Here is a 21343-nt window from a genome sequence, read left to right as displayed (position 1 = left end):
TTATTCTTAGGTTTTCATTAACACCCCCACCCCCGACCAACTACATATACCCATATACCACCGATTTTTTAAATTTTAATATTGAAAAAGGCTTATCTAAGCCATTTTCACGTGTTTTTTTAAAGAGGTTTTAACGTTCGTTTTTCTGTTTTCTTTTTTGTTTTTGTTTTTCCGATTTTTACATTAAACATCGTTCGTTTGCCTTACGTTAGTTTTTTTTTGTGTTTTTTTTCTCGATTTTTTAAAGTTTTAACTTTTTCTTTATAGTATACTAGCGGGGATACCCGGCGTTGCCAGGGTGTTTGTAGGTGTGTGTGTGGTGTTAAATAAAAAAGAACCCGTGGGGGTAGGATCGAACCTGAAGCCCTGAGGCGAAGTTTGAAAATAAAATCGGCCAGCCAGAATGAGTTAGTGAAAGATGTTTGAATTTATTTAAGTAAGAACCAAATTGACAGGTGCGCGACCGGAAGTCGTCGAGCGTTACGATGACGACGACGACGTCAATGACCAGGTTTGTTTGTTATAAGCGAAGTAAAAAAAGAAAACAACGTTGTGTAAAAAAAGAAAACAACGCTTAAGCGGGGAAAAACACAAAAAAACTAACGTAAGGCAAACGAACGATGAAAACAGAAAAACGAACACGTGAAAATGGCTTAAATAAGCCTGTTTCGATATTAAAATTAAAAAAAATATCGGTGTGTACCCGGGTGTTTTTGGGTGTGTGGTCGGGGGTGGATAAGCGAAGTAAAAAAAAAAAAAACAGAAAAACGAACGCTACGTGAAAAATGGCTTAAATAACACTGGTTCAACATTTATATTTAAAAAATCGAAAAAGAAGACATCTCACACGACGATCCGAACCCAAAACGTTTAGATAATGAACCAACGCGCTAATCGACTGAGCTAACGCGACGTACATGAAGTTTGTTCAATTTTTCAACTATTTAAAGTAAATCAGGTCATGACGTTATCTGACGCATGCGTAGAACCGCTCATCGTCACGAGAAGGCCGTTTTTGTTGCCCCCCCCTGTCGAAAATTGTCGATTTCGGGGTGAAAAAATGAACGTTTTTGGCCAATTTTTCGATATTTTTCGAGCGAAGGACAGGGCTTCGATATGATACCGAGTTTGTGAATTTTTGTTGTCTGTCGAAAGTTTTTAGCAGACACACAAACATACACACATACATACATACATTTTCGCTTATATATATATATATATAGATTTAATTTTTATTTAATATTTAAAATATTTATTTCTCTTATTCTTATGTTTTGGTTACCCCCATCCTACCGCCCGAGCACACACACCTCTAAACATCCGGGCTATGCCGGGTATCACCGCTAGTAAATATATAAATCAATCTGATCCACATAAATATATTTTATCTTCTATATATATGCATCTCAAACGTCTGTTAGTATGTATGTTTGTATGTTCGCCTAAAACTTTTGACAGACAGGTAAAATATTAACAAACTTGGTATCATATTAAAGCTCGGCCCTCCGGACGACAAATATCGAATTTTGGGGTCAAACCATCAACTCTAAGTTGGTCAGCTGACCGTTTTTCTGCATGGGCCCCCACAAAAAAGTCACATTTTAAAGTTAAATTCTACGTAATTTAAAAAACGCTGAGTAATATCACGTGACCTGACGTCAGAAAGCTGTAATGGCGGCTGCTATTTCACAAATTAACTGCCTTCGAAGGGTAACGATATTATAACCCAGAGTTAAATATTAATTTTCGAGTCGAAAACTTAGTACCAACCTAATTATCGCATTTCAAAACGTAGAATCTCAAATTTACACGAAAATTAAAAAGGGGGGGGGGATAAAATTATTTGTGATTGAACTTTTTTACCGACGACAATCGATTTGCTATATTTTAAAATGTAAACAATGCATTTCACAATCTAAAACATTACATATAGGCGAGTATAAAGGGAAAGGGAGGGGGAGACATAATATGAGTTAATCAGCGTTTATTTCACTACATCCTTACACTTACACATTTTAATATTATACGAATCTCAGACATAAATACCTCCTTATTTTCGAGTAACTTCTGTTTCTTTAAAGCTAGAGATCCCAGGCATCACACTCACCTTATTTTTTTAGAGAGAGAAGGGCGAAAAATGAGACCGCTTGAATTCTAATAACAGATACTACACTTTGATCTTAGTCAGAAGGCCAAGTAAACAAAGATGAAATTATATATTTATCGTATACTGCATTGAGACAAGATGTCATATTCCAAACATCACACATCGCTAAACTGTTGATTCAAAATTCTGAAATAAAATCATTATCATTCAGAAAGCCATTCTTAGTATTGGAAGGTTATGTTTTTATAAACAATCATTGTTATAATATGCAAGTGACCTCCTTTGGATGTAGCTTCGTTGTCGAATAGCATTACAATAATATACAATCATTGTCATATTATGCAAGTGACCTCCCTTGGATGTAGCTTCATTGTCGAATACCATTAGAATACTATACAATCATTGTTACAATATGCGAGTGACCTCCCTTGGATGTAGCTTTATTGTTGGATACCATTAGATTATTATAGAATCTTTGTTACAATATGCAAGTGACCTCTATTGGATGTAGTTTCATTGTCGAATACCATTAGATTAATATACAATCACTGTTATAATATGCAAGTGACCTCCCTGGGATGTAACTTCATTGTAGAATACCATTAGATTAATATATAATAACCGTTACAATATGCAAGTTGGATGTAGCTTTGTTGTCTCATGCCATTAGAATAATATACAATCATTGTTATAATATGCAAGTGATCTCCCTTGGATGTAGCTTCGTTGTCTCATGCCATAAGATTAATATACAATCATTGCTATAATATGCAAGTGACCCCACTTGGATGTAGCTTAGTTGTCGAATACCATTAGATTAATATACAATAATTGTTATAATATGCATGTGACCGCCCTTGGATGTAGCTTCGTTGTCGAATACAATTAGATTAATATACATTCATTGTTATAATATGCATGTGACCTCCCTAGTATGTAGCTTCATTGTTGAATACCATTAGAGTAATATACAATCATTTTATAATATGCAAGTGACCTCCCTAGGATGTAGCTTCATTGTCAAATACAATTAGCTTAATATACAATCATTGTTACAATATTCAAGTGACCTCCCTTGGATGTAGCTTCATTGTTGCATACCATTAGATTAATATACAATCATTGTTATAATATGAAAGTGACTTCCCTTGGATGTAGCCTCATTGTTTGAATACAATTAGATTAATATACAATCATTGTTATATTATGCAAGTGACCTCCCTTGGATGTAGCTTCATTGTCGAATATCATTACATTAATATACAATCATTGTTATAATATGCGAGTGACCTCCCTTGGATGTAGCTTCATTGTCGAATACCATTAGATTATGCAAGTGACTTCCCTAGGATGTAGCTTCATTGTTGAATTGTTATAATATTTGAGTGACCTCCCTTGGATGTAGCTTCATTGTTGAATTGTTATAATATGCGAGTTACTTTCCTTGGATTTAACTTCATTGTTGAATACCATTAGATTAATATATAATTATTTTTATAATATGCAAGTGACCTCCCTTGGATGTAGCTTCATTGTCGAATACCATTATATTAATATGCAATCATTGTAATATTCTGCCAGTGACTCCCTTGGATGTGGCTTCATAGCTGGATATTTGTACTTACAGAATACCCAGCGTCGTTCAGGATTGTATAAGAAAGGTGGATATATGTACTAGCAAAATACCCGACGTTGCCTGGGACTGGATGAGATAGGTGGGATGTTTCCTAGCAGAATACCTGGAATCGGATAAGATAGGTGGAATACCCTATATAGGAAGTTGGGGCGATTATGTCGTTAAATCAGGAAAAATCATTGTCCAAATTAGTAACATATCCAAGAATTATGAAAAATGATGAAATGTGAGTTATTTGATTGGTGTGTTTCTAATGAAATAACCAGCCAGACAATGTCTTAAATGCGTTTTTTCGTAAGAGGAAGGGATTATGTGGGTTGCATCATGAAAAATGATTGTCGAAACTTGTAACATATCAAAGAATAATAAAAAATGAGGAAATGTGAGTTATTTGATTGGTGTGTTTGTAATGTAATAACCACCGCAGACAATGTTATTTGATTGGTGTGGTCGTAATGAAATACACAGCCAAGAGTATGTATCAAAGTTATTAATTTAGTAAGAACGGGGCTATGATTTGGGTATAATCAAGTAAAATGTGTGTCGAAATTAGTAAAATATCCAAGAATTTAAAAAAATGATGAAATGTGAGTTATTTGATTGTTGTGTTTGTAAGGAATTAGACCACCCAAACAATGTCTCAAATCTATTATTTTAGTAATAAGTTGGCAATAATGATGGGTAACTCATGAAACATGATTGTCGAAATAAGTAACATATCAAAGAATTATGAAAATGATGAAATGTAAGTTATTTAATTGGTGTTTTTATAATGAAATAAACAGCCCAAACAATGTCTCAAAGTTATTTTTTTAATAGGACGGGGGCGATTATGTGGGTTTAATCATGAAAAATTACTGTCGAAATTAGTAACATATCCAAGAATTATGAAAAATAATGAAATGTGAGTTATTTGATTGGTGTGTTTGTAATGAAATAACTAGCCAGACAATGTCTTAAAGTTAATAATTTAGTAAGAGGAAGGGGATTATATGGGTCAAATCATCAAAAATGATTGTCGAAATAAGCAACATAGCCAACAATTATGAAAAATGATGAAATGTGAGTTATTTGATTGATGTGTTCGTAATAAATAAGAGAACCCACGTGATGTATCAAAGTTATTATTTTAGTAAGAGCGGGGCTATAATTTGGGTTTAATCAAGAAAAGTAATTGTCGAAATAAGTAACATATCCAAGAAAAACGATGAAAAGTGAGTTATGTGATTGGTGTGTTTATAATGAAATAACCAGCTCAGGCAATGTCTCAAAGTTATTATTTTTGTTAGAGTTAAGCTACAATGTGTGTTAAATCATAAAAAAATGATTGTCGAAATTAATAACATATCCAAGAATTGTGAAAATGATGAAATGTGAGGTATTTGATTGGTGTGTTTGTAATGAAATAACCAGTTAGACAATGTCTCAAAGTTATGATTTTAGTAAAAGGTAGGGGATTATGTGGGTTAAATAATGAAAAATGATTGTTGAAATTAGTAACATATTCAAGAATTATGAAAAATTATCAAATGTGAGTTAATTGATTGATGTGTTTGTAATGAAATAAACAGTCAAGACAATGTAGCAAAGTTATTTTTTAGTAAGAGGAAAGGGGATTATGTAGGTTAAATTATGAAATATGATTGCCCAAATTAGTAACATATCCAAGAATTATGAAAAATGATGAAATGTGAGTTATTTGATTGGTGTGTTTGTAATGAAAAAAAGAACCCAGCCAGACAATGTCTCAAAGTTATTATTTTAGTAAGAGGAAGGCGATAAGGTGGGCTAAATAATGAAAAACGATTGTCGAAATTAGCAACATATCCAAGAATTATGAAATCTCGTTAAATATAAGTTATTTGTGTTTATAATGAAATCAGCAGATTATATATAGTCTCAAAGTGATTATTTTAGTAAGAGGGGGTCAATTATGTGGGTTACATGAAAAAAAATGATTGTCGAAATTAGTAATATATCCAAGAATTATGAAAAATGATGAAATGTGAGTTATTTGATTGGTGTGTTTGTAATGAAATAGACAGCCCAGACAATCTCTCAAATGTATTATTTTAGTAAGGCGTGGGCGATAATGTTGAGTAACTCATGAAACATGATTGTCGAAATAAGTAACATATCCAAGAATTATGAGAATGGGTAAATGTAAGTTATTTGATTGGTGTGTTTATAATGAAATAAACAGCCCAAACAATGTCTCACAGTTATTTTTTAATAGGACGGGGGCGATTATGTGGGTTTAATCATGAAAAATTACTGTCGAAATTAGTAACATATCCAAGAATTATGAAAAATAATGAAATGTGAGTTATTTGATTGGTGTGTTTGTAATGAAATAACTAGCCAGACAATGTCTTAAAGTTAATAATTTAGTAAGAGGAAGGGGAATATGTGGATTAAATAATTAAAAATGATTGTCGAAATTAATATCATATCCAGGAAATATGAAATATGATGAAATGTGAGGTATTTGATTGGTGTGTTTGTAATGAAATAACCAGCCAGTCAATGTCACGAAGTAATTATTTTAGCAAAAGGAAAGGATATTAAGTGGGTCAAATTATAAAAAACGATTGGTGAAATTAGTAACATATCCAAAAATTATGAAAAGTGATTAAATGTAAGTTATTTGATTGGTGTGTTTATAAATAAATAAACAACCCAGATATTGTCTCAAAGTTAATATTTTAGTATGAAGGGTCGATCATGTGAGTTACATCATTAAAAATGTAGAATTTAGAATTAAAAATGGTAGAAATTAGTAATATTATCAAAAATTGTGAAAAAGGATGAAATGTGAGTTATGTGATTGGTGTGTTTTAAATGTAATAACCACCCAGACAATGTCTCAAAGTTATGATTTTAGTAAGAGGAAAGAGATTATATTGGTTAAATCAATAAAAACGATTGTCAAAATTAGTAACATATCCAAGAATTAGGAAAAATGATGAAATGTTTGTTATTTGATTGGTGTGTTTGTAATGAAATATACACCCCAGACAATGTCGCATGGTTATTATTTTAGTAAGAGAGGAGCGATTATATGAGTTAAATCATGAAAAATGATTGTCGAAATTAGTAACATATCCAAGAATTATGAAAAATGATAAAATGTGAGTTATGTGATTGGTGTGTTTATAGTGAAATAACAATCAAGAAAATGTCTAACAAGTTATTATTTTAGCAAGAGGAGAAGAGATTATGTGGGTTAAATAATGAAAAACGATTGTTGAAATTAGTAACATATCTAAGAATTTTAAAAAATAATAAAATGTGAATTATTTGATTGGTGCGTTTATAATGAAATAACCAGCAAGACAATGTATCAAAGTTATTATTTTAGCAAGAGAAGAGGGGATTATGTGGTTTAAATCATGAAAAACGATTGTCGAAATTAGTAGCATATCCAAGAATCATGAAAAGTTATTAAATGTAAGTTATTTGATTGGTGCATTTATAATGAAATAAACAGCCCAGATATTGTCTCAAAGTTATGATTTTAGTAAGAGAGGGTCGATTATGTGGGGGTAATCATAAACAATGATTGTCGAAATTAGTAACATATCCAAGGGGGAATTTACATCGAGGAGGTGCAAGGGCTTGTAGTTCATCAGAGCATATACCATTAAAATACTTGTAAAACAGGCAGAGGGATGCAACATTTCGACAGTTCGGGACCTATTAGGTTGGCGTCCCTCTTTTGAACCCTGTCAAGGAGTGAGAGACTAGTAGCCGATACACGAGCACAAATGTAACAATACTCCATACATGGGCGAATGGTGGTTTTGTAGAGGTACAGGATACTTTCAGGCGTAAGTAATTTTCTAGCATAGTAGAGAGAGCCCACCTTCCTCATAGCAGCTGTGACAATGCCTTCGATGTATCTGTTCCAGCTCATGTTCCCTGTGAACGTTAAGATGAGGAGTTTGAACGAAGTACTTTCATGTAATGACTCATTAGCCATAGCTATTGGTGGTTGAGAAGGTTTCTTATAATTATTAAAGGAAACAAGCTTAGTTGTGACAGCATTGAATGTTACCATCCATTGTTGCCCCCATTCCACTACAGACTGGAAGCCCTCATCTAGGGTTTCCGCCATTGCCTTAGATATGTATTCATTTGTTTTCTCCGTGTGCCTACCACAGAGCGTGGTGTCATCCAGTAAATATACTCATCTCAGAGACAATTTTATCAGGGAGATCATTTATGAATATCAGAAATAATAAAGGTCCATGGATCGATTCCTGGGGCACACCTCCATTTATATTATATTGTTTTGACATATGTCCATCGAGGACAACTTGAATTCTTCTCTTATTTAAAATGGATTTAATTATATTAATTATTTGTCCATTAATACCATAGGATCTGATTTTCATGAGAAGACCATCGTGCTATACTCTGTCAAAAGCCTTAGATGTATCTATGGCTGCTGCCTTACCTTGCCCTGCTTTATACAGTGCATGGTAAATACTTTCAGAGATTACAGTTAGGATATTAGCAGTAGAACAGGCTTGCATAAATCCATATTGTTGGTCGAACAAAAGTTTAGCAATTGTATGCTGGTGGACTAGGGATTGATTAATTATGGACTCAAATATTTTGGCGAAAACAGGGAGGAGACTAATGGGACGATAATTTATTGGGTCAGTTCTTTCTTCAGAATTCTAGCAGTCAGAAAAGCAAGATTCATTAAGGCATTTGTTGAAGAGTTTGGAGAGAACTGGAGCAACCTCAGCTTTTTCTTTAATAGTACAGCCGTGATGAGATCAGGTCCACATGCTTTTGAGGTGTCCAGACTTTTTATGATATCATGCACTTGAGAAGGGGTGATTTTCAGAGCATCTAATGTGGTTTCTGTCCATAAAAGAAAATCAGGGAGGGAGTGATTTGCTGGGTCCAATGGTTTGAGGCAAACCGATTGGAAAGCATGTTAGCCTTCTCGCTTGCACTGCAAGCAACCTCATAGTTGTTGGATAGTGGTGGAATTATTGATTGTTGTAAATTTTCCAGAAATCTCGAGTTCCTAATTTCTGCATTTTTTGAATAATTTCAATTAGTTTTATATTAATGCACCGTCTATAATATCGAGCATCCCTTTATAAGAATAGGATCTAATATGAAATATTTATATTTATAATATTCAACAGAATAATATACATATATACAAAAGCAAAAAATGTTTATGTACTTATCAAATGTATAAATAATTTTGGTTTTTTCTTTTCCATATTCCATCACGTTTGAATATTATCATGCACAGTTACAAACATATATCAGAAGAGCCGTTGCAAGTCTGTCCCTATTGTATCAGTATTTTCATGATAAGTGCCCGTTTGAGCTTCAATTTATCACCCCACCTTGCCAAACCTTCACAAAACACCCGTCTACCTACAACCATTATCAACAATTTTCTTCACTCTCCATCTGTGCCTAAATCTAAATGCAAATTCCATGAACAAAACTTCTTTCCTAAAACTGCCCACCTGTGGAACTGTTCCCTAGCCCTAACTACAATGTGGTTGTCTTCAAGCCCAATGTAAACAAGTTCTTGTTGAACCGCCTTCTTAAATAATCAAATTACACCCAATTTTCACCACAATTGATTGCTACACTATTGTCCCGGTGACCTCAGTACACTCATTAACTCTAGTCTTCGTTGGTGACCCCCCCCCCCAAGTGTGGAATGAATTACTTACTTGTTGCCTGAGGCGCCCTTTTCAATAGGAAATACCAACAGGACTATACACAGGATTGAGTTCTGTTAACGAGCTAAAGTGCCCATTTTTAGTAAGCAAGATTCTTCACATTCAACTGACCTGTGTTGAACCATGCCTTATTATTATTATTATTATTATTATTATTATAACCATTACTATCGTTATTATTGCTTTACTATATTTATTTACGATTAGTTTTTATTTTTATTTATTTTTACTTATGTTCCCCCTTTACAAAGCATATCGCCACTTGAACGTAAGGGGCTACTATTTGTGGCCATGTCTAAGAAAGGTTAACAAGATATTTGTTTATGTTACATTTAAACTTCTGCATATCAGTACAGCCAGGGAAGCAGGCAGCAGGAAGAGAATTCCAAAATCTAGCTGTTCGAGGGAAGAAACTATTAGAATAGAAAGCTTTCTGGCATTTAGGGACATCAACAGTGAAGGGGTGAGATCTTATTGCTAAGGGTTTGTCGGGGATATGTATGTCGAAGGGATACAACTGCAACAAGTTCATCAGAACACATTCCATTAAAATATTTGTAAAACAGGCACAGTGATGCAACATTGCGATGATGAGACAGGGGCTGGAGCTTAGTTGATAAAGTGGGACCGATTAGAGTGACAACGCTCTTTTGGACTTTATCTAAGAGGGAGAGACTAGTGGTAGATGCACCAGCCCAGATGTGGCAACAATACTCCATCCATAGGCGAATTGTGGCCTTGTAAAGGTCTAGGATAGTCTCAGGTGTGAGTAGTCTTCTAGCTCAGTAGAGGGAACCCACCTTCTTTGCAGCAGCCTTTTCTGACTGTTGTTGTTGTTGTTGTTGTGTTGTTGTTGTTGTTGTTATTATTATTATTATTATTATTATGAAAACTATTAACAATATTATTTTACCGTTGAACGCATTCGTTTCAGTTTCTAATCATTTATTATACATGTTAAAATCAATTACGTCTCACTTATCACCAGTTAAAATGAACGCTAATGCATTGGAAATTAAAAAAATAAATTAAAAAAAAACACAACATTCTTCTTTCACAAACTGTCAAAATAATTCAGGCGAACTCTTTCGAACATTGTTGCAAGGAATAAACGCTGCCCAAAATAGAATTTTTCAGTTTTTTCAACGTCTTTCATTTTTATTTCGCTACGTTCTTGTGATCAAGAGCGGAGGACTGCTTGAAATATAAAAAAATAAAATATTAAGTATAAAAACAACAACAACAACATCGTTTTTATGTTTCAAAAAACCCTCATAACCTTAAAATTACTATATGTACATATATATATATACTAAATATACACGTTTCCTTATTAAAAATCAGATTGTAGCATAAATCCTAACCCCAAATCACATGAGTGAACCAATCAATTAGACACCTGACCTCAATAGTCACAGCCCATCTATATATATATAAAAGCGAAAATGTATGTATGTATGTTTGTGTGTATGTTTGGATGTCTGCTAAAAACTTTCGACAGACGCGACGAAAATTCACAAACTCGGGATCACATCGAAGCTCCATCCTTTGCTCGAAAAATATCGAAAAATTGGCCAAAAAACGTTAACTTTTCACCCCGAAATCGACAATTTTCGACAGGGGGGGGGGTCAACAAAAACGGTCCTCTCGTGACAATGACCGATTCTACGCATGCGTCAGATGAAGTCGTGACCTGATTTACTTTAAATAGTTGAAAAACCGAACAAATTTCGTGAACGTGGCCTTAGCTCAGTTGGTTAAGGCCTTGGTTCATTATCTAAACGTTTTGGGTTCGAATTGTGGTGTGAGATTTTCTTTTTCGATTTTTAAAATTTTAATATCGAAACAGGCTTATTTAAGCCATTTTTCACGTGTTCGTTTTCTGTTTTCATCGTTCGTTTGCCTTACGTTAGTTTTTTTTGTGTTTTTTCCCGCTTAGTGTTAACGTTGTTTTCTTTTTTTACTTCGCTTATAACAAACAAACCTACGTCGTCGTAACACTCGACGACTTCCGGCCGCGCACCCGTCAATTTGGTTCTTAAATAAATTCAAACATATTTCACTAACTCATTCTGGCTGGCCGATTTTATTTTCAAACTTCGCCTCAGGGCTTCGGGTTCGATCCCCCCGGTTCTTTTTTTATTTAACACCATACACACCTCCAAACACCCGGGCATCGCCGGGTATCCTCCGCTAGTCAATCATATATCATGACCCCGTTAACTATCTTTCCAGAACTCCAAAAAAGCATATGACTCAAGCTAATATACAGCATATATACATAAGAAACGTGTTTACTTACCAAGGGTATTTAAAAGTTCCATGTGAACTGTTGCTGGGTTTTTATCTTGTCCTTCAATGGCCCTAGCAAATAAAAGAATAATAATGACAATAAATGTTTGAAAAAAAAAAAAACAGAATACACAAAAATATAGAAAGAATACAAAGGAAACATGATTACTTAGAAATGTTCGAAAACGCGGGATGTTAAAGAGGAATTATAACCTAGATAGTAACAAGATGTAAGACAGGAGTGCGGATAAACGTCGCGTTAGGAATGTGAACGTGATTGTTTTGATAATTTCAAGGTTGAGACTAAAATGAAAATATAAATATTTTAGTGTTTATATTTTGTAGTGTGCTGATTTGATGAAAATGTTAAAAACAGAAGAATTACGACACCGATCAAAACAGAATAGAAAAACATGCAAACAAACAAAAACACAACAAAACAAAAAACAATAAAAGAAACGACAACGTGATCGAGTAAGCGAACGTTCCATCTTTCGCTTCCTCTAGTGGGGGCCTCGGAGATATCGCCATCCTCCTGCACAACTAAAAGTAACCCAAAATATGTCGTCACCTTCTTCTCTCGCTGGGATATACATGCGACTGGCGATCGTTTCTGAATTTAATATTCCCTAAAAACTTTTTAATTCTGTAAAAGCCGGCTCAACTCACCAAGTGTGGATACCGTGCTAGGTATGAGCAACTGTCGAGTTGACCGTATGTGCCGCTTAGGATACTGAAACAATTAACTAGAATCAGGTATAAGTAATGAAAAACCTTCCCTTTTTCGATTTTTAATTTGTCACGTTCGTAATACGACTCTGATTATTTTGATAATTTCACTTTTGTTGCAACGCCTTTTGTATTTTGAAAGCATAACGCAACATAAAGGCTGATTTAATTTAATTCGTTAGAGTTGATCAAAGAGATAAAGTTTATAAGTAGAGCTTGTATATTTTCTGCATTTTAACCGGTCACATGTTGCTAGAAAACTAGTTGGATCATTCTAATGCTCTAGAAAGTATCTGATTCTCAGTGCAACTCTCTACCTATATAAGAGTCAGATACGTTCTAGCATGGAGTACTACTGCTACGTGTAAAGACGTATCGTTCAAAAAACCCTTTCTTTCTTGCCTTGCAGAGTTCAAGAATGAGTCTAGGACCCATTTCTCACGAGACATAGCTTAGTCTTTCTCTACTATCGTCATTTCCATGGAAAGTGCTCGACCGAGCTCCAATTTCTGGACGCTTCTTAAAAGGCTTACATGGTAAGAAAAACTTCCTTTCGTCTTCCGTGTCTAATGTCAAAAAAAAGACGAAAGGAAGTTTTTCTTACTATGTACGCCTTTTAAGAAGCGTCCAGAAATTGGAGCTCGGTCGAGCATTTTCCATGGAAAATGGAAACAGAATATTTCAATGAGCAGAGTTTCTTTACAAGAACTTTCCATCTGTGGAAAACGTTGTTAAAAAAAAAGCTACAACATGATCGTTTTCAAGTCCAATGTAAAACACTTATAATGAACCATTCTCATAAATCATCGACTTTTAATCATTCCATGCATTGTTTCTATTCTTTCACAGTATTCATTAAGTTGATTGTCTATCATCACATTAAACCTTATCCTCGAATGGCTTTTACCTTTAATAAGTAACGAGTAAATCAAACACATGAATAATTTTTAATGTTACGTAACAATTACCAATTTTGGAGCAAACTAGTTCAAAGAGAAGAAAATTATGTTTTAGAAATTTTTGGAGATGAGGATTGATAATCTGTATTAGGTTGAGCAGAAGGTTCTTGTGGAATGTTTCATTTTGATTTCAAATGATTTATTTTCAAATTAGTTTTCATTATACTATCTTTACTTTATATATTATTTTAAAGATCTTTTTTCGCTCTATCTAATCGTTTAAATTACAATTGCTCTAAAATAATTATGCCTTCTTTTCAGAACGTTGAATATAGGATGGAAAAAAATAAATTCGCATAATTTTCTTATTTCAATTCAAGCTAGGTCGAAAAGCTGCTGAAATAGCTCGCGATATCAACGATACGTTTGACACAGGAACCACTACTGAACGCACAGCACAATGGTGGTTCAAGAAATTTCATGGAAGCGACAAGAGTTTGGAAGATGATGGGCGTAATTTTCGTCCATCGAATCTTAACAACGATCAATTAAGAGACCTAGTCGAAGTCAATCCACGCACAACTGTTTGAGAACGTGATTCTGAATTAGATGTTACGTATATGACGATTTCCAACCAATTGAGAGAGATTGGAAAGACAAAAAAAACTTGATAAATGGGTGCCTCACGAATTGAACGACAACCAAAAGAAAAACCGTTATATAAAGTGTCATCTTCCCTTCTTTTATGTCACAAGAACGATCTGTTTTTCGACAGGGTTTTGATTTGCGATAAAAAAGTTGGTTTCTTACGACAATCGGCGACACTCAGCTCAATGGTAAGACGCTGGCGAAGCTCTACGACACTTCTCAAAGCCAGAGTTGTACTAAAAGCAGATAATACTGACTGTTTGGTGGTTTGCGACCGGTATCATCCATTACATTTTTTTAAATGCGGACGAAACATTATTCTCACGATATATATATATATATATATATATATATATATATATATATATATATATATATATATATATATATATATAATGCTGTCTGTCTGTCTGTCTGTCTGTCTCCATATTTTCAAACTCTATCTCCTCCAAAACTAAAAGTCGCAGAGACATCAAATGATTGGGTCGTTCTTTTATGGGTCTTTAATTAATATAGTTTTAAAGGGTAAAAAAATGGGTAAAAATTAAAAAAAAAATGTTATACATTCTGTACATTCATTCATTTTTAATTTTTTATCAGTTCCTATGCATGAAACGTTGGTAAAGTGGTAACATCACCAGTTTTGAATGCTAAAATTTCGGTTTCGTTTCTAACTGATAGCACTCAAATACCTTTTTTTGTAACTTTTGAAATCACGACTCTATAATATATACGAAATCTGGACAAATTAAAATATCATATTTAAGCGTATTTTACGCCTGGGAAAAGCCACCCGCCGGCTGATATATATATATATATAGTTAAATAGCGCAATGGGAACAAATAAACACCTTCTAATCCAGATTGGAAAATTGCAAGACGAAATACAACAATGTTTTCTCTGTAGAGGTTACCTTTTGTTTTGTTGAGCAGGGATTATAACTTTCCTAAGAAAAATAAGTACACACACACACGCACGCATGCACACATACATACATACACACACACACACACACATATATATATATATATATATATATATATATATATATATATATATATATTTAAATAAATGTTGGAGGTACAAAATTTATAATCGCATTTGAACATTAGCGGAAATCTCTCTAGAGCTCTTATTTAAGGTGCCAAAAGACGATTAAAATAAACAATTTAATCTAATAAATGAGTGTTAAGCGATTAAAATGATACCACGAGGAAGGAAAAAAAGGGAAGTGGTCAAAGTTCCACAAAGAAATTTAACGTTTTTACGATTCCTATTGCCGACCCAAAGAAGGTTTTCGAATCGCGGTAGAGACAGATTCCAAAATTTTTAAATGATTTTTGATCTGCTCTATGAAGTACCGTAAACCACTCTTTTCATACTAATTGGCATATCAAGGATTCTCAAACAAATGCTGACCAATAGCAGAGTGTAAAATTGCAGAGGAAGGTAGACTCGCAGATCTTACCCTACCTTGTCTAATCTGGGATGAAACGTGCTGGTTTATATGAGGGTACATATGCAAAGAAGTTCGCTCCACATAACCAGCATCAGCCTGACATTTAGATTGAGGTCCACTAAAATATTTGGGCTTTTAAAATGCCATATTTATTTAAAACTACCATTGATATGGGATAATCGTGCAAATTAACTAAATAAAATGCTGGAAGTATTATTAATTGCTTCTACTCTGTTTCATTGCGTTTGGTATGTACTACTAGGCATGCATTTTCTTCTTTTTGTAAAGGTAATTTGCCTTACATCCAAAATAGTAATATTATTTATCAATTTAAATGCCCGTGTAATGCTGGTTATGTGGGACAGACTCGTAAAACCAGCACGTTTCATCCAATCCATAGACAGGATAGGGTGCGATCTGCGAGTCTCCCTTCCTTTGCAACTTTAGACTATGCTATTTGGTCGACATTTTGTTAAGAATCCTTGTTGCGCCAATCAGTGGTTTGAGGTACTTCATAGAGCGGGTTCCAAAAGTCATTTAAACAATTGTTGCTTTAATGTATAATAAAAGGAGATTTTTCAATAAATTAAAAAATTTCACACAAATGTACTTTATGTGTCTGGAAGTGTTCTTAGATAGCTTTTTGTATCGGAATGCTTCCGATCAGTAATGAAAATCGATAATCAAAAATAAATTAATTAAAGAAGGAACAGTTCGATTTTGACTAAAGTTATTTTTTGTAAAGCCTACCATCACAAGTGCATTTAAGAAATATTTCGCCACATAAGCAGTTGGGCCCGAGATACAGTAGACTCATTGATAACATAAGGGCGCGTTCGATATGAATGTTTGTGTTTAGGACACACTTGAATAATGATACTTTACTTTTGCCTTTTAAACTTTCATTCAAGTCATTATATTAACAATATTATAAAATCAACAATAGGTTCCTTACAGTGCAATGTGCACTACAATATGGACTACAGTGTGGACTACAATGTGAACTACAATGTATTGTGGGCAAAGTCACTGTGGAAAGACATGTGAAGCTTCTTCCAAGAGCACTGCGGTGACTTCCCGACTAGAGCAAGTAGCCAATCGATATATATATATATATATATATATATATATATATATATATATGAATAAATGTTTGGAGGTACAAAATTTATATATACATTTAAATAAAAGGGGCGGAAATCTCTCAAAAGCTCTTTCGACTATCATCTCGTCAGGAGAGAATCGATAGTATAAAAAATTAAATAACAATGTCGAAATAAAGAGCAAAAGGGGGGAACGAGTAAACAAATACTAAAAGTGCCAGAAAGACGATTAAAAGTAAATTTAATTGGTGAAAAGCGTTTAAAATGGCACCGCGAGGGAAGGACAAAAAAAAAAAAAAAAAAAAAGGGTTATCAAATTTCCCCGAAGAGATTCAACGCCTTCACCGTATCCTTCTGCCGGCATAAAGATTGGTTTACGAAAGGCAATAGAGACAGACTCCAAAATTCTTAAATGATTTTTGGAGTCCGCTCTATGCAGTACCTCAAACCACTCTATTTTATACTGATTGGCACAACATGGATTATCAACCAAATGTTGGCCAATAGCAGAGTCCAAAGTTGTAGAGCAAGGGAGATTCATAGATCCTTCTCTACCCTGTCTAATTTTAGAAGGAACGTGTTGGTTTATACGAGTCCTCAAATGCAAGGAGGTCCGCCCACGTAACCAGCGTCACACTGGCATGAAAAACTGTATACAATGTTACTATTGAGGACGTAAGGCAAACTATCCTTGCAAAAAGGAGGAAACGCAGGTCTAACAGTATACACTAACCGCAAGGAAACAGCATAAAAGCAATTAGTAATGCTTTTAACAATCTGTTTGGTTATTTTCGTGGCATTATCCCCTATCCACGGTAATTTTAAGTAAACAGGGCATTTTAAAGGCCCGAATGGTTTAAGGGATTTGAAGTCAGCAACCTTTTTATTTATACAATCATCAATAAGGTCTAAAGGATAACCATTATTGATGAAAATATCCCTGATCTTGTCCAGTTCAGAGTCCAATTTAATAGGTGAGCAAATCATAAGGGCTCTATGTACCAAAGTACTTATTAAGCCGATTTTTCGCGATTTTGGTACAAAAGAAGACCAGTTCACGTACAAACCAGTAAAAGTCGGCTTTCTGTAAATTGTAGTGAGAAAACCACCTCTCGAACGTTCAACAAGAACATCCAAAAAAGGAAGAGTGTTATCTTTCTCACTTTCCATAGTGAACTGTAGAGCCCCATGAAGAAAATTTAACCTATTAAAAAATGCCGACGCTTCATTTTCCGATGAAAACATAGCAAAAGTATCGTCGACATATCTCACATATGTTGTGGGTTTAATTCCCGAACTAAAAAGAACGGATTCATAGTACCCGACGAAGATATCCGCTAGGGTAGGGGCAAGTGGACTCCCCATTGAAACCCCGTCGACCTGACTATACATAACATCAGCGAAGCTGAATTCCACTGTTTTCGTACACATTGTAATTAATTCAATAAATATCTCTTTCGAAAACCGAGGAGATGTCAGGCGACCACCATACAGCGCGTCGGTACAAATACGGATAGTCTCATCCAATGGCACATTGGTAAAAAGACTAGAGACATCAAAAGAGCACATAAAGGATGTCTCAGAACCCGATTTTAACCCACGTAAATACTCAACGAACCGAAAGGAGTCAGGTATACAGTGCGTAGTGAATAATTCACGCACCGGTTGCAAAATTTCTAACAGCCACTGAGCCAACGCATGTTGGGCAGAACCTACCATAGACAGGATAGGTCTCAGTGGAACACCTTGCTTGTGTATTTTAGGTAAACCATAAAGTCTGGGACGTAATGACCCAGAAGGTCTAATTCTATCATAGACGTCTTTAGAAAAAATATTCTTTTTTTTATATAATGCAAGAAGACGTTAAGAAAATGCTACTAATTCTTAACGACGAATCTAAATTCCGCAAACTTGGTCCTGCCGAGGTGGCAGACAATACTTGCAAAAATGAAATCAAAATGCAAAAACGTCTTCTTGCATTATATAAAAAAAAGAATATTTTTTCTAAAGACGTCTATGATAGAATTAGACCTTCTGGGTCATTACGTCCCAGACTTTATGGTTTACCTAAAATACACAAGCAAGGTGTTCCACTGAGACCTATCCTGTCTATGGTAGGTTCTGCCCAACATGCGTTGGCTCAGTGGCTGTTAGAAATTTTGCAACCGGTGCGTGAATTATTCACTACGCACTGTATACCTGACTCCTTTCGGTTCGTTGAGTATTTACGTGGGTTAAAATCGGGTTCTGAGACATCCTTTATGTGCTCTTTTGATGTCTCTAGTCTTTTTACCAATGTGCCATTGGATGAGACTATCCGTATTTGTACCGACGCGCTGTATGGTGGTCGCCTGACATCTCCTCGGTTTTCGAAAGAGATATTTATTGAATTAATTACAATGTGTACGAAAACAGTGGAATTCAGCTTCGCTGATGTTATGTATAGTCAGGTCGACGGGGTTTCAATGGGGAGTCCACTTGCCCCTACCCTAGCGGATATCTTCGTCGGGTACTATGAATCCGTTCTTTTTAGTTCGGGAATTAAACCCACAACATATGTGAGATATGTCGACGATACTTTTGCTATGTTTTCATCGGAAAATGAAGCGTCGGCATTTTTTAATAGGTTAAATTTTCTTCATGGGGCTCTACAGTTCACTATGGAAAGTGAGAAAGATAACACTCTTCCTTTTTGGATGTTCTTGTTGAACGTTCGAGAGGTGGTTTTCTCACTACAATTTACAGAAAGCCGACTTTTACTGGTTTGTACGTGAACTGGTCTTCTTTTGTACCAAAATCGCGAAAAATCGGCTTAATAAGTACTTTGGTACATAGAGCCCTTATGATTTGCTCACCTATTAAATTGGACTCTGAACTGGACAAGATCAGGGATATTTTCATCAATAATGGTTATCCTTTAGACCTTATTGATGATTGTATAAATAAAAAGGTTGCTGACTTCAAATCCCTTAAACCATTCGGGCCTTTAAAATGCCCTGTTTACTTAAAATTACCGTGGATAGGGGATAATGCCACGAAAATAACCAAACAGATTGTTAAAAGCATTACTAATTGCTTTTATGCTGTTTCCTTGCGGTTAGTGTATACTGTTAGACCTGCGTTTCCTCCTTTTTGCAAGGATAGTTTGCCTTACGTCCTCAATAGTAACATTGTATACAGTTTTTCATGCCAGTGTGACGCTGGTTACGTGGGCGGACCTCCTTGCATTTGAGGACTCGTATAAACCAACACGTTCCTTCTAAAATTAGACAGGGTAGAGCAGGATCTATGAATCTCCCTTGCTCTACAACTTTGGACTCTGCTATTGGCCAACATTTGGTTGATAATCCATGTTGTGCCAATCAGTATAAAATAGAGTGGTTTGAGGTACTGCATAGAGCGGACTCCAAAAATCATTTAAGAATTTTGGAGTCTGTCTCTATTGCTTTTCGTAAACCATCTTTATGCCGGCAGAAGGATACGGTGAAGGCGTTGAATCTCTTCGGGGAAATTTGATAACCCTTTTTTTTTTTTTTTTTTTTTGTCCTTCCCTCGCGGTGCCATTTTAAACGCTTTTCACCAATTAAATTTACTTTTAATCGTCTTTCTGGCACTTTTAGTATTTGTTTACTCGTTCCCCCCTTTTGCTCTTTATTTCGACATTGTTATTTAATTTTTTATACTATCGATTCTCTCCTGACGAGATGATAGTCGAAAGAGCTTTTGAGAGATTTCCGCCCCTTTTATTTAAATGTATATATATATATATGTATATATATATATGGGGAGGAGGGAAGTATAAGTTTTGTGCGAGAGGATCCCAATAGAATACTCGACGTTTAAGAAAATTAAGTCAATTTTCTTCTGATCTTCTGTAATATATATAAGAGAGAATATGTGTGTGTGAGGACGACTGTCAACTTATATATTCAACGAAGTTTTGATCTACAGACTTGAAATTTGTTTATTATTCAGACATGTAGGAAACTTTTAAATCGGCTTTCATGAGAAAAAGGGGCTGTTAAGAGGTCACAATTAAACAAATTGTACGTAGGGGGGGTTATCGGATTTTGTCCCGTTTATCAACTGTTTCACGAACGGGCATACATGAATCGTACACATTACAGATTCCTTATGTTAAGAATAAGTACGTTTTAAAGATTGTAGTGTTGCTGACTTAATGGTTATCGTACTTGAATCACTGTCTTTAGGTTTTAGTTCCGATCTCAGCTCGAATATTTTTTTTTATTTACAAGAAGTGAACTGTTCAGAAAAAAATAATACTCGCATGCATATGTCTCAGTTTCTGTATGAATCAAAATATAATATTTATGCGTTGTTTACGATCGGGCAACACCGGGCGGCCTGCTTTCAAAATATGTCTTCCTCTGTGGATAAATTAATGAAGTTTATGTTTCAGATACTTTACTGACAAAATCTGCATAATTCCCTTCAGCGCTGCACCATGTTTTGCACTGTGCTGTCGTCCCTGAGAGCGTCTCTCCCTTTAAATTCATAATGAATGACACACCTAGTCAGCGTGCAATTGTTGTCTTTCTCATCAGACATGCTGTTACGATCAGAAAGAAGACTATCTAATAAAAAACAAAAAGCGAACATGAACACAGAGCAATATGTAGAAGAATGTGGAAGACACTACCTCACGATGATAAGATCAGAAATAGTACAGAGAAATGGCAAATAAAATGTTCCAGACATTAGTGGATTCTATCCAAATGGGCA

The 21343-nt window shown here is 34.8% G+C and overlaps 1 protein-coding gene across 2 annotated transcripts in view; it reads right to left on the bottom strand.

Annotated features, from left to right (window-relative positions):
• Positions 1-21343, bottom strand: part of LOC145245901 (VPS10 domain-containing receptor SorCS3-like) — a 1435182-nt gene that overhangs the window by 391799 nt on the left and 1022040 nt on the right. For both annotated transcript variants that reach the window (XM_080107637.1, XM_080107638.1), the window contains exon 6: positions 11772-11833. In XM_080107637.1, the coding sequence (XP_079963763.1) occupies positions 11772-11833 (62 nt within the window). The remainder of the gene's footprint in view (positions 1-11771; positions 11834-21343) is intronic.

The sequence above is a fragment of the Euprymna scolopes genome, chromosome 23, assembly GCF_053919585.1.
Source record: "Euprymna scolopes isolate OS-2025 chromosome 23, ASM5391958v1, whole genome shotgun sequence".
In the NCBI taxonomy this organism is placed as follows: Eukaryota; Metazoa; Mollusca; class Cephalopoda; order Sepiida; family Sepiolidae; genus Euprymna; species Euprymna scolopes.
This window is presented reverse-complemented; position numbering and strand designations above follow the sequence as displayed.